The following is a 15,929-nucleotide window of genomic DNA, read 5'->3' on the forward strand; positions in this document are numbered from 1 at the left end:
AATTTTATGTTACTATATTACCAATACTGTGTAACTGTTATTGAAGGACATTAATTCCATGCTTTGTAGAATTGCAATCTCATTATAGATTACCAATTTACCCTCATTAGCATTATTATATTAATATTATATAAGGATTTTAGTATTTATTTACTTCTTCCCTCTCAATCCCCCGTCACCCTATTCCTTCTTACCAAACAATGTAATTTAAATTCTCACTTTATTCTTTTCCCACCGAATTACAATTTCTCCCACCCCCCCCCTCCCCTAATTCCTTCCTTTCAACCAAACGCTCCGTATAAAGTCAAATTTTGTGTATTGAACCAGAATTCACAGTGGCCCACGATATTAGTTTGAGTCATTGAGTTTTTGATGTGGGATGCGTCTCCTCCGGCATTTGATGAGAACCTTCTTCTCATTCAAGTTTAATGAAGTTGTTGGCTACTTGGCTTTAAGCATGTTTGGTTAACAGATTCACCATTTTTTGACAAATTTAACTAAAACGTTTTAACTTGGTCAAAACGCTAATTCTAATGTTTGGTTATCCGCTATTTGAACCAACATTTTGACTCCAAACGCTGCAATTAGTCTGTTTAGGGTTTGACATTTTGGAGAAAGGTTATCCTTTCCCTAAAACGCCTCGATAAACATTAGTATAATTTTTTTTTATTTTTTAATTTCTGAAAGCCTCAAGGCTTCTCAAATAGATAGATAGAGAAGCCTTGAGACTTCCCTTCAATACCCATCCGATGTGGGACGTCGGATTGGTATAGAACATAAAATAAGGGGCGTTGAAACTTCTCTTTATAGAAGAGCCCCAATGCCCCTCTTTTTTTTTTTTTTGGTGATGTGAGACTATGAAAGGGGCAAATTATTGTATGGACCATGGTTCACACAATGTTATGTAGACCATAACAAAAAGTACATTTTTAATATACTAAATGTACATTATTTTTGTATTGAATGTACATTATACAATATAATGTACACTCAGAACAAAAATAATGTATATCCCCTATATACAATATACATTATTTTTGTACTGAATATACATTATTTTATAGTAGACAAAATGTGATCCACACAATAATGATTGCTATTATTATTATTATTATTATTATTATTATTATTATTATTATTTCTTTGTTAGGTATTATTTTATTATTATTATTATTGTATTGTTTTTATTTATTTACTCTTTTTTTTTATTGTAATGTCCTTATAAATCATTTTACATGTTAACCGCTATTTTTATCAAATATTTGTTTACAAACCGTTGATACAATCTGCTGGTCAAACCCGCTAATATAATCCGTTATTTGTTAACCGCTAACTCTAACCGCTGATTGCTAAACAAGGCCTTTGTGGCTTTAAAAAAAATATACTAAACTATTTTTATTATTATTATAAAGAAGGGGATACCCTATATCCATACACACTATTTACCTCAACTGAGATTTGAACCTTATACCTCCCACTTAGGAGAGCAACCCAATACCAATGGACTACAAGCCACTTGATATATACTAAAGTATTAAATCAACCTATTTATGTTATAAGTTTGTCCCCTTAAAATAAATTTTTAGATTTACATTTGTATTTATATTTTTTATGATGAGAAAACTTGTAGTTTACTAGTTACGACCGGAATGTGTCAACTGATTAAATACATATTGTCAATTTTATAATTATTACAAATTTTTAATTTGTAATATTTATAAAATTGACATTGCACATTTTCCCTTTATTTTTAAGCAATCATCAATCGTTAATATATTCAAATAGATGGATCATATCCATCCACACTTTTTACCACGTGTGTGTGTATAATTAATTAATTAATTCTATTTTTTGTCATAGATTTAATGGTGCAATCCACTTTTAGTCTTTTTTTTTTTTTTTTTCAAATCATCCCTTTTGGTCTTAGTATTATTGTGACATGACCATTTTTGGTCCTCCGTCAACAAAACCGTTTAAACTTTCGTAAAATACAAGATCATTTAGCTCTTCAATTATGAATTTTTTTTTTCAAAAAAAATAATATAAAATATAGCGTGTTGATGGATTATATTAACCCGGGGGTCCGAATATATGAATGAATGTGACAAGGAGTAAAAGACATTTTTGGTCCTAGACTTATAGTGGCAAAGACAATTTTAGTCCTTTTTTAAAAAATCAGACAATTTGTGGACATTCTTATTGCGACGAGGACAATTTTGGTCCTCCGTCACTTATGTCGTTAGTTGACTGTCTAAATGAGGGGCATTTCTGTCAATTCAACTTAGTCTTTTTATCCTATGTTATAAACGACTTAGAAGGCGACATAAATGAAGTTGTTTGCTGCAAATCTCCAATCCAACCAAAATAATCCAGTTTCTCTTGCCTTGTTGGGAAACATCCAAAGGCAAGCCTTAGTGTCAGTGCTTGGTCCTCTTTTGTGTTGTGCTATATTTGTGGATCATCACAATTATGTCCGAATGATTTTATGTGGCAAGCACTTTTCTAGCACTAAGGACCATGCATGCGCTCTTTAGGTGCCTTGGCTGTAATGGAAGTTGAAATGCTATAAATAGCATGGCATTTCACTTTCCATTTACAGAATACCACTTTACATTCCCTATACGAGAAACACTACCCCGAGTTCTTTTTATACTGATTTCTTCTGTCTGTGTTATCTGTCGGAGATATAACGATACCCTGGTCGTTAAATATCTTTAAGATAGTGTTGCCAAACACGACACAGAACGCTGCTGGTTTCCTGTCCCGAAGCAACAACACGTCGCAAATATCCATTCCAGGTATTCATCGCACCTATTTTACCAAACAGTTAAAGATATTTAATTCAGGGAGGCGATGTCTACTGCAATGAAGCCAGCTTCAGATGTCACAGCCATCGAAATTCTAACCGGAGGTATGAACTACAAACGATGGGCTGCGAGGATCGTTATGTTGCTGGAAGAGAAGGATGTTGACTATGTGATATATGAGGATCCAGCCACGTTCATTCTGGCGGCTACTACCGCGACAGCTACCGCGACCGCGACCGCTGCTACTGCCACTGCCGTGGCAGCTGACAAATCTGACAAGGCCGATGATCAAGCTCCTGCGCCGAGACCTACCCGGACTACACCGCAGGTTTGTCCTAAGTATGTGAAAGACAACAAAAACTGCACGGGCCTCCATTCTTCAACGGGTAACAAATTCTATTTTTGACATGTTTTCTGGGGAAAAATCTGCAAAAGCTATCTGGGAACAATTGCAAGAAAAATATGGTTCCGATGACACAGGTAGGAGGAAGTACGTCGTGGGACGATGGCTGCATTTTCAGATGACCGAATCCAAAACCGTGGTGGAACAGGTACATGACTTCGAAAATATGGTTTCTGATATGCGAAATGAAGGTGCTCAAGTCAACGATGCATTCCTGGTCGAAGCACTTGTTGATAAGTTGCCCGGGTCGTGGGTAGACTTCAAAAGTAAAATGAAACACGAGCGACGCACGAGCGACGCAACTACACCCTTCAAGAACTTATCAGTAGCATCAACATTGAAGAGGAAAATCGCACGGTACAAAAATCTGAATCCTTTTCTTTCAATTCAAAGGCTAACATTGTTGAGACTACAGGAAAAGATGATAGGCATAAAAAAGGTGATCAAAATAAAAAAAAAAAAAAAGGAATGCGAAAAATAACAACAATCGCATCAAAAGTGGAAAAATTCAGAAAAAGGGAAAGGGCGACGAGTGCTATGTTTGTGGGAAACGTGGACACCGAGCTGCACAGTGCTATCATCGCAAAGGGTCCACAAATAAAAATTCAGAGAAGGACGGATCCAAAAATCAAGCAAATGTGGTAGAAACCACGGAGGATGACGAGGCCGTAGCAGCAGTGATTACTGAGATTAACATGGTCGGAGACCCAGACGAGTGGGTCGTGGACACGGGGGCATCTCGTCACTTCTGCAACAACAAGTCCTTTTTCAAGGTGTTCGAGCCCGTCACTAGAGGAGAACAAGTCTTCATGGGCAACTCCAGCATTTCTGAGGTAAGTGGTAGAGGAAAAGTAGAGTTATTGCTTAATTCTGGCAAGAAGTTATTACTGAACAATGTGTTGTATGTTCCCTCTCTGCATAGAAACTTAATTTCCGGGGGCCTACTTAATAAGGTCGGGATCAAAATTGTCCTTGAGTCAGACCGATTGGTTATGACTCGGTGTGGGACTTTTCTCGGAAAAGGGTATCTACGGGGGGGATTATTTGTGTTAGACATATCTGTAATTGGACCAGAATCTATCAATAAAAATAATGCTTCCCCTTCGGCTTATATTACTGTTTCAGTTAATTTGTGGCATGGTAGATTAGGACATGTTGGCTCAAAGTGCTTAAATAGATTAAAAAGCCTGAATATGTTGCCAAACTTGTCTAATGATGCATGCTCCCAATGTGAAACCTGTGCTGAAGCAAAATTTGCTAGGAAGCCATTTTCTGCGGTAACTCATAGAACTTCATCTATACTTGAATTGATTCACTCTGATCTAGCGGATTTTAAAACCACTGAAAGTAAAGGTGGAAAACGGTATTATATAACTTTTATAGATGACTATTCTCGTTTTACAAAACTATACCTCTTGAGAACAAAAGATGAAGCTGAACACAAATTTGTGATTTTTAAAATTGAGGTAGAAAATCAGTTAAACTTGAAAATAAAGAGGCTTCGTTCTGACAGAGGTGGAGAGTATGAATCTTTATCGCTAAAAACCTTATGTGAAACTTCGGGTATAATCCATGAAGTAACTGCACCTTACTCTCCCAACAAAATGGCATCGCTGAAAGGAAAAATAGAACCCTTAAAGACATGATTAACGCAATGTTGATCAGTTCTGGGGCACCAGACTCTATGTGGGGGGAAGCTGTTCTAACGGCGAACCACATTTTAAATAGAGTCCCACATAAAGGGTTCGACAAAACCCCTTATGAGATGTGGAAAGGACACGCCCCGAACCTGAAACACTTTAAGGTGTGGGGATGCTTGGCTAAGGTGGGTCTACCATCCCTGAAAAGGTCCAACATAGGACCCAAAACCTTTGATGCTATTTTTGTTGGATATGCTGAGAATAGTGCATCATATAGGTTTATGTGTCTAGAAAACCGTTCTATGTGTGAATCAAGAAATGCAATATTCTTTGAACATATCTTTCCTTTAAAAAATGCTTATGTCTCACCAGTTGATACTCTGTGTCAAAATGATAATGCCAATTTTCCTCGCATTACTAACGATTTGGATGAGCCCAGAAGAAGCAAAAGACCCAGGATAGAGAAGAATTTTGGTTCTGACTTCATAACATATGTCACAGAACTAAAAGATTTAAACGAACTGTGTGATCAATTTGTGTGCCAATTAGTATTGGAAGAAGAACCAAAAACGTTTAAAGAAGCAATGTAGTCAGTCGACTCCATTCTGTGGAAAGAAGCAATCAAAAGTGAATTTGACTCTATTCAGTCCAACCACACCTGGGAGTTGGTAGAACTACCCAAAGGGTGCAAGCCAATTGGTTGCAAATGGACCTTCAAAAGAAAACTTAGACCAGATGGGTCTATTGAAAGGTTCAAAGCCAGGCTAGTAGCCAAAGGCTTTACGCAGAGATTCGGTGAGGATTATTTTTACACATACTCACCAGTGACAAAAGTGGGAACCATTCGAGTTCTATTTGCATTGGCTTCTTTACACAACTGGATAGTTCACCAAATGGACGTAAAAACTGCATTCCTCAATGGTGAATTAGAAGAAGAGATCTACATGGAACAACCACCTGGTTGTGTTGATCCAGGGCAAGAAGGAAAGATATGTAAATTAAAAAGATCTCTTTATGGCCTAAAACAGGCCCCCAAGCAGTGGAATGAAAAATTTCACAAGACCTTAATGGACCTAGGCTACACGACTAACCGGTCAGATGCCTGTTTGTACTCAAAAGAGGTCCAATCCAGCATTGTAATAATATGTCTCTATGTGGATGACATGTTAATTTTTAGCTCAAGTATTGAGGCTATAAATGAAACCAAACGAACTCTATGTCAACAGTTTGAAATGAAGGATCTAGGAGAAGCCGATGTGATACTCGGGATAAAAGTCACAAAAACCAATACAGGTTACCTTCTATCCCAAGGTCACTACATCTCCCGATGAGCAATAATCTAGAATAAACTTCCCCTAATAAGTTCCCCTTTCCCAAGGACCAACCATTAGGTGCAATCGTGTGTGCCCTAATTTATGCCCCAACTCCCATTGGTGACGCAAACATGACTGTGAAGCTAGTAATTTAGGCCTTTAACTACCAACAACAACAGATTAAAACAAGATTGCAACACAAATCATAAAACCAAACATAAATATATTAAGAAATTAACGAACTAGGCACATAGGTTCATAAACAAATTCACCGAAAAATCCCTAAGGAATTTAGCCGAGCATGGCTAAATTATACATATCAAATATGAATAAAGGATTACAAATCATCAAAAGAGTACAAGAATTAACCAAGCGATTCTCCCAAATCTCCTTGGTTTCCTCCTTGCTTCCAAAGACGACTTGAGCCTCTTGATTTCTCTCTTTCTTGTCTACAAAGAACTCTAAAAATCTCTCCGTGTCTTAGGGTTGAGGAAGGAGGGATTTTATAGTGGGTACAAAGTTGAGATGAAATAGGAATCTTGTACAAAATTCGACTCAAATTATAATTCCTATAATTAATTAAAAGAAATTGCCGCCTTTAATTGGAGTTGGAATTGGAATTCAAAATTGAAGTTGAATTGGGATTTGGAATTGAGGTGTGAATTTAGAATTTGGAATCTTGAATTGAATATGATGAAGCCCACGCCCTTTTGTAGTTGGCGACTTCGGAAGAATTGTTGCGGCGCACGCTCGACGCATCGAGCCAAGTCTCGACGCGTCGAGACCAGCAGGTCTCGATCACAAAACATTCTGGAAATTTTCGACGCGTCGAGTCCTCTGGGCCCCGAACTTGTCCAAAATTGCTCCAAACTCATCCTTGAACTTCCCTTGCTCATAGAATTGACCTACAATGGTTCAAAAACACTAACAAACACCGTAAAACATTCAAAACAAGTGTGAACCATAATTAAATGATAATAGCAAGGAAAATATGTATTAAATAAGCAAAATTAAAGAACTTAAATGCTGAGATGATTCAAAATAACTATAATAACAAGCAAAGATGTGATAACATCACCTAAATCGAAAGGTTATCCTTGATACATCAAGGGAGATGGGCTTAAAAGCCAATGAGGTGAGAAATTCATGATGGATACCACCTCGGTGGTCAAACGAAATCATGGAAAGACTCACATTTATAAGCAGACTGTAAATCAGTCCGCTTGCCGTAGTTCTCGATTGGCAGTCTACGGTGAAATACACTCAGTGGAGTGGAATGTCTGTGCTGAGACAGACAAAACAGGGTTAATACATGGTTATCCAATAACTATACAAAGTGTACAACGAATGGAGCTAACGAGGTGCACGTAAGTTCAAAATTCAACTAGCTGAAGAGTTCAAGACTTTGTTCACTCTCGGATAGTGGATTACTTAGTGTCACTACTTGTCAGTTCAAGTTTAACACACTGACATGAAAGTTAGATCTTATTTGTTACACTCAGTTGCTCTCCGTCAAGACTTATACCTTCGGATGTGTGGGGGATTGTTGGGAAACATCCAAAGGCAAGCCTTAGTGTCAGTGCTTGGTCCTCTTTTGTGTTGTGCTATATTTGTGGATCATCACAATTATGTCCGAATGATTTTATGTGGCAAGCACTTTTCTAGCACTAAGGGACCATGCATGCGCTCTTTAGGTGCCTTGGTTGTAATGGAAGTTGAAATGCTATAAATAGCATGGCATTTCACTTTCCATTTACAGAATACCACTTTACATTCCCTATACGAGAAACACTATCCCGAGTTCTTTTTATACTGATTTCTTCTGTCTGTGTTATCTGTCGGAGATATAACGATACCCTGGTCGTTAAATATCTTTAAGATAGTGTTGCCAAACACGACACAGAACGCTGCTGGTTTCCTGTCCCGAAGCAACAACACGTCGCAAATATCCATTCCAGGTATCCATTCCTGTGCCAGTTCGGAGTTTTCACATGCTGCCCTGCGGCCTCTCTTTGCTTCTCCTCCGGCACCGGCACGAAGATATCAACCTTGCCAATCTTTTAGTAAGCGGCGATGATCACCATCTCAATATTCTCAGCAAGAAGGAAATGAGGTTTCTCTCGGATCTTATATATGAAAGAACCCCCTACAATATCCTGGTTTTTGGGCTTGAAAGCCAGTACTCAGGTCTCATTTCAATGCTGAATGTGGGTGGATTCACTCTCTTTCTTGAGGACAATGATGATAAGATGAAAATAGAAACGATGATGATCAGTATGAATAAGAGTCGAGTTCACAAGGTGGAGTATCACACACATGCTGAAGATGCATATAAGCTTCTCAAAGATGCAAGGAAACACCCACAACTCTGCTCACCATTGGCTAGCTTTAGAAGTAATAGAAGTATAGTAGCAACAGAAGAAGAAGTGGAAGGTGCAAACTGGCAAACACATTGTTAGCAAGGCTTTCACAAGAGGTTTACAAGACAGATTGGGATGTGGTACATGGTGGTGGACGGACCTTCAGGACATCATGTGCCAGTCCGGTGTTTTCATCGCCTAATACCCTGCAGCATCTCTTTACTTCTCCTCCGACATCGGCACAAAGATACCAACCCCGTTAGTATTCTTCCGCGAAACCGCGGAAGAACTCATCATCATCCTCGCTGTGACTGAAGAAGGGTAAAAGCGAGACGATCACCCCTCCATATGAGTGGGCGACAAACAGGCATGCCATGATGCATAGCCGACATTACCTGGATTTCAAAAAGATCTACGAGATCAAGGGAGAGGTGCAGTGCAAGCGGTGCGAGAGCTAGTATGAAATGGGGTTCGATCTGATTACAAACTTCTCGGAGGTGACCAAGTTCATATGGGAAAACAGAAGTGAAATGGCAGACCGTGCGCTGGAGGTTTGGATGAATCCGACCCTTCCGACCTGCCGCTACTACAGGCAAGAGAACAGCGTGAAACTTGTGATTCCTTAGAGCAAGAAAGCCATAGGATCAAACAGCTTCATTTATGTCGGAAATCTGCAACAAATAGCTTCATTTATGTCACCTTCTGATTCGTTTATGGCATAGGATCAAAAGAATTAGTTGAATTGACAGTATTGCCCCTCATTTAGACATTCAACTAACGACGTAAGTGACGGAGGACCAAAATTGTCCTCGTCACAATAAAGTGTCCACAAATTGTCTGATTTTTTTATGAAGGACCAAAATTGTCCATGCCACTATAAGTTTAGGACCAAAAATGTCTTTTACTCATGTGACAAGTATAGGATTGAACGATTTAGGAACGAATATAATGATAATAATGAACGAATATACGTCACGGAGACAAATATTGTATTAATCATATGTAAAGTGCTATTACAAAGATAGGAATAGCGTAATAACAAGACAAATTTGGATAAATAGTAGAGGATGTCTGATTAGGACACAAAGGATGACTTTTATGCCCCATGTCGCCCCAACAACCCCGGAGAAATCGGTGGAGGTCCCCTCAACTGCCTTGGACCGCAACGGACGCCGCGTGACTCGGACAACTCGGAGACCCCGCCACTCGATCGAGCACGGAGCTCGGCCAAGTGCCCGACATCAGCCAAGGTCAAGGTGCCCGGCTGAGGTCTGCCTTGGCCGACCCCGGCCTAGGTCCGGGTTCGGTGCTTCGAGTTTAGTCCGTTCCAGATCCGCTTGTAATTATTCCATCAAGCGTGTTAACCTACTTAGTATAAAAAAGATCAAAATGTCTTTGTATTTAACAATATTTCAATGATTTTTTTGACGAAATGTCAGAATGGAATTAACTCTCTCTCTCTCTCTCTCTCTCTCTCTCTCTATATATATATATATATATATATATATATATATATATATATATATATATATATATATATATATATATATATATATATATATATATATATATACTGATTGTGGATTTGCTAGGTAGTGCACACCCAACTAAAAGTTGAGGACCATTCCACCACTTGAAGTGAGACTTGCACTCAAATGCTTGCAAGAATCATTTTCCATTTCCATTTTTAAGCGATGGTTGTTGACTTCCACCCAATTGAGGAAAACAAGGACAGCTTGGAATACTATCGTAATAATTAGGGAAAGCCATCCCAGTGCGGAACATAGGGAATTGGGATATTGGTGCCCACTAATTTCATTTTAAAATTTTACATTTTTCATTATTTTAATTATAAAGATATACCCGGTTATCAAAATATATATATATATATATATATATATATATATATATACCCTATCTTATTGTCTACCCATTAATATTAACTTTTGATCATTCAATTAATACTATTTTCAGTTTTTATAGTCAGTATCATATCTTCTCACTTCAGTACCTACGTACCAATAACGAAAGTGTCATCAATTAAAATTTTGAGTCTACCAAATCATATAACTGAACAACCAAAATATTGTTTTCCAAATTTCATTTGTTTGCCAATGATTTCTACCATCTTTTTTTTTTTTTTTTTCTTTTTGGGTGTAGCCTAGAGTTTTCACTGTTGAACACAATGAGTACTCTCTCGCTGAATTGTAAGTACCTCCTTGAGTGGGACAGGCTAGCATGAAAATTTAAAACTACTCTATACCCAAAGCCAATGATCGAACCCTTAACCTTTGGTCCCTCTACTCAATTGTGAACCTCATATAACCTTCACTCTTTGAAAGCAAAGGATAGGACTACCCAATCCCGTGTTGTTAGGTTCCAATTGAGTGTATGGGTGTGAGCGTTGTCTTATTTAGTGAACGTTTAAAAAGAAAATGTGGTTAGAGATTAAATTAAAAGGTGATTAATTTATATGATTTTTTCTATAGTCGCCGGCAATACCATTAACTTTGGTATCATGGACAAACTACAAAGTACAAAGAAATGATATACTTAATTATATTAGATATAGTAGGGGGACCAATAGTCCAATACCCGATGTCATCAAATGACATATTCTGCTGCTGCCTATTACATCCACATCAAATCAAATAAAAGAAATTGTAAACGTGGTATGAAATCGAGCATTTTATACAAAATTGATTTTCTAATGCAGGTTGCCAAAGTTCCTCCCGTCCCAAAATCAAATGCAACAACAACAAAAGAACCAAAACCAAAACCAAAACAAAAAAATAAGCGTAATAGGCACTGAAGATGGTCTTAATTTCTGGGGAAATATACAAAGCGCTATAAAGAACAGATGGATAGAATACGACAGATTGTCCACAAGCCTTGAGAGACAAGGTTAGCAGCAGTGGGGAGCCAGGAACCACCCAAAACGGGAGGCAATACCCAACACAACATCTTGATGCACCTATCTAGTAGGAAGCTTCAGCCAGCAAGATATTTCCTCCAATCCCTATGTATAACCTATATAGTTCATCATCATTAAATACGAAGAAACCGCAAAGGAAAACCTATGTACATTCCATGTACTGATGTACTTGCATTTTCTTCTTTTCCATTTTTTTTTTTGAAATTATTTTTTTTTCAATTCATTTAAAGAACTAAAACAACACCGCAAAATCAAATGAGCAATCTAAGGATTGCGACTTGTCACCAAAAACTCCTTTCTACATTAATACCAAAATGCCAATAGCAGAAGTGTGACAATGATCAATCAATCTAGGCACTGAAAACCATTTCCTGCAACCAGAAAAACAAATAGAATCTTTATGGTACAACCATGGTTGGAAACTCTTAACTGGCATGTGCGTATAATTGTTGAGGTTTATAGCTAACCTGATCACAGACTGGACAAGTGTCACTTCTTTCCATCCATTCGAGAATGCATGAAAGGTGAAAATGATGCTCACATTTTGTTATGATCTTTGGATTCTCCTCATCATATTCTGCAGGAAGAAATGTACGTATTATCCAGTTTATATTCCAAGTCATCAGTGTATACATCCTCACCTACATGGGGTGTGATTTTTTTATTTTTTTATTTTTGGAGGGGGAGAGCAGGGGGTGTTATTGCTGACCTTCAAGGCAAGTTGGGCAAACATCCTCCTCTTCCTGAAGTAATGGAACAATAGGTTCATTGGACTTTTTAAGTTCACCAGATTTCTCAAGTTCATCTACCACTTCCTTTTGAGCAGTAAGCTCAACATTATCTTGCATTTTAGCATCAGATCCTTTTGTGGCTGTGTCAGCTATTTCTGTACCATTTCCAGAGTTTGCTTCTTCACAAGTTTCAGTGTCTTTTGTCTGTGCCGCTGCCTCATTCTTGTGGCCATCTTGATTACCTGGTGGTGTTCTAGGCCGTCCTGCATGTGTTTCATATGGCCTTGGTGTTGGAGGTGGCCTATAAGTATCCGGACTTGAGGTATCAAGATTTGTATCAACTAAGAGGCCTGTGGAGAGTACCAAGGCTGTGCTACCATGGTGCGATAAAGGTTGTCGCTCCTCTGACACTCTGGGGTACTGCAAGGAAAATATTTTTAAAAATCCAGTTCTGGCACAGAACAATTAAAGAGGTTTTCCAATCAAATGCTTCTGATAATTTTATGTATTGTATAATTAGACAATTAACTCCATAACAAATTTACAGTATGGAAGACTCATTGCGCAGCAACAAAGAGATTAGTGCATTAGTAAAACAGTTAGAAGGAACACTAATGTATTTGAATAATGATGTTGGTGATTTTATATATTGGATAATTAGACAATTAACTCCATTTCAAAAAAAAAAAAAAAAGAAAAAAAAAAGACAATTAACTCCATAACAAATTTACAATATATAAACTTTATTGCGCAGCAACAAAGAGATTAGAACATCAGTAAGATGGAATCTACTGTATTTGAATAATGATATTCACCGACTACTTGCAACTATTTTGAAAAGGATGAAACAGTTAAATGTCCCTAAAAGAAGTGCTTACTTTATAGAATTTACTCTAGCTACATGATGATGTAGCTTGCAAAAAAAATTGAATGACAGGCTGACAGCATTGTTGCATAATAATCCATATGTTATGATCATTACAGATTACTTTATAAAACACGATATGCCATTTGTAATGGACATACCACTTTTGTAGACTGAAAATTTCATTGATGGAGAACAGCATACATCAAAAGCAGAGGTTCACAAGAGAGTGCAATTACACAGTAACATTTATTTGAAAAGAAGCAAAAGGTTCAATTTTTCCAACAATAATGAACATAACAGGAGTACTTGACTGTTGACGCTTATATGTATACTGACTATTGTATTCCCACAATATAATTGTGTAATTAGATAGAAATTTCTATTCTAACTCCAATCTTTTCCTTCTCTCATTACAACTATCTTTTGAATTAAACTTTGTAATTATTATTAAAAAATCAATAACCTTTTGCATTCAAGTACCAACCTAATTTCTTCTGTCCAATTACTCAAAGAACATTGCATGCTTTATGCTCAAGTATGGGTGCCAAAATTGAAAAAACTTATGACTCATCCAAATTGACATGTTTATATTGTTCATAAATTGGGCTACACTGTAAAATATTAAATATGGGCTGAATTTTGTGACTCTTTTTTATGGATAATTATCAATGAGTAATTGATTTATTGATGAAATGTTGTTGTTTACCTATGGATGAGATTGATAGGTAATAGACACTTTTCTTTTAGTGATATAAGCAAAAAATGAGAAGTTCATCAAATAGTATTTCCATTGAAAAGAAAAGATATTCACACACCCAGACCACATTAAGGTTAGAGAAGGCATGCTTTACAACTTGAATCAGGGGAGGTAGGAGAGAAAGGAACAACCAGAGCAAAACCGGTACTTCTATAAGGTATCTAGAGAAACAACTTACATGGTAAAAAGGCGATGAGCTATTCAGTTCCCTTCCTTTAGAAGCACAGCAACAACAGCAGCCTCCCATTTCAGTTGATATATCGTTGTTAACCACCTGAACTTCTGAGAGATTTGCTCATTCTTTTACTTCTAAACATTACAACATTTAAACTGTCAGATACACATCACAAAATCTTACCAAAGAGAAATCTGACATCAGTCACTCATTTTCAAAAAGGAATGATTCCAGAGTATTCTTTCAGAAGATGTTTGTGCATACAAGAGAACAGACTAGCAATACAGCAATAAGAAGATGGCAACCAGGTTGACTATTTAGTACTACTTCAAATCAAACCACCTCAATAAACATGAATTGGAGACAAATACTATCTGTTCAATAGTCACACACCAAAACTCAGATGAAATTGATATCAAACTACACTAACTATACATCAAGCTTTCTGTTCTCTTAAGTCTTCATTAAAATTGAACAAAATCAATTAAACATCAACTCCAGAAATGACTCCACACTAACTATATCTAATCCTCCGACTTACACGCAGCTCAAAACCCTAGTAAACGAGTCGACTCTCATCCGCGGCTCCGAACCAGCAAACTATCACCGCAATCCAATTAACATCAATCAGCTCAAAAACTCAGTACTGCAACTCAATAATCATCCAACCAAGCCACATACCAATCAAAATTCAATCCCGCGAATACAAACAGATGCCACACACATACAGAAACGCATAAAACATACACTCTCGCTGCCAGCCGCAAACACTCAAATCAACAAAATTCAATAAGCACAAAATACAAGCTCAAGCACAACGTATACATACAGATACAAATACGTATAAAGCGAGTGTAGAAATACGCATGCATATCGGTATTCAGTACCTGTGTGATTGAAGGGATGATGGCAGAGAGAGAGAGATAGAGTTTAGAGAGAGAGAAGAGGCTTTTAGAAAGAGAAAGAGAGAGGAAGAGTGTTTCGTGTAGGAACTACTCTCCGTTGAAAGAGAAAAAGGAGAATTTGGGAATTTTTCTAATTAATTTACGGCCAATTATCGTTTGTACTATAAGTCTATAATTTGACTTAAAATTTTGATTAATCTTTCAAGATTAGAATTTGGAATGCCTTCTGAGATTATTCTTATTCGGCTGACCAAGCGACGCGCGCGAGTAGGACGCAACTTTGAATCGCCGGTTTTGCGGAATACGCGGATATATAGGATATAGCAATAGCAATTTTGCAATATTTGTCTTCTTTTTTCTTTTTTTTTTTCTTTTAAAAAAAAAATTAACCTTACTTATTACCTTTTGAAAATTCTATTAATACTTTCAAAAGTTAAAAAAAGAGAGAGTCTGTTGCCCTATAGTAGTGATCAGGTCATCGATAAAATATAATTCTCGTATAAAAAATTACAAATTTAATTTCGAATCAATTACAATTTACATGTATCGATCGTATTTGATATTATCTTAATTATAAATTATCATTAATAATATTTTATATTGGTCAACACTATCAATAATATTGTATATTGATCGGCACTACCAATAATATCTTATGTTGATCAACACAATCAAATTTTTTTAAAAGTCTTTTTTTTTAAATGTTGCAATTTAGTGATCTAAATTCAAAACACAAACATATAATTTAAGTTCAATAACACCAAAATAAATTTTTAATTGCATGGCAAGAGTCAATGATACGTCTTGGTCAAAATTACCAACATCATCAACTTAAGAGTTAAGGTGAATGAGTTCACATAATGAATAAGATGGTAATGAGAGGATTTTTGAAAATATCAAAATAATAACATTTTTAAAGAATCCTCAATGATTATTATGTTTAAACTTTCTATCAAATCACTAAAAAATAGTAAATATTTCCTTGTAAATTTTAGAACCCCTTTTTCCACTAAGGTTACTCTTGTAGGTAGCTTT

The 15,929-nt window shown here is 36.8% G+C and overlaps 1 protein-coding gene across 1 annotated transcript; it reads right to left on the reverse strand.

The window, feature by feature from the left end:
• Positions 1-11,196: 11,196 nt before the first annotated feature.
• Positions 11,197-15,005, reverse strand: LOC109189795 (probable E3 ubiquitin-protein ligase RHB1A). Its single transcript, XM_019340427.1, has 5 exons — positions 14,877-15,005; positions 13,993-14,123; positions 12,168-12,609; positions 11,926-12,035; positions 11,197-11,829 (listed from the first exon to the last, which is right to left on the reverse strand). Exons 2-5 carry the CDS (start codon positions 14,059-14,061, stop codon positions 11,809-11,811), a joined length of 642 nt encoding a protein of 213 aa, XP_019195972.1. The 5' UTR covers positions 14,062-14,123; positions 14,877-15,005; the 3' UTR covers positions 11,197-11,808.
• Between the last annotated feature and the right edge of the window lie 924 nt (positions 15,006-15,929).

This window comes from Ipomoea nil, unplaced genomic scaffold, assembly GCF_001879475.1.
Source record: "Ipomoea nil cultivar Tokyo-kokei standard unplaced genomic scaffold, Asagao_1.1 scaffold1562, whole genome shotgun sequence".
NCBI lineage: Eukaryota > Viridiplantae > Streptophyta > Magnoliopsida > Solanales > Convolvulaceae > Ipomoea > Ipomoea nil.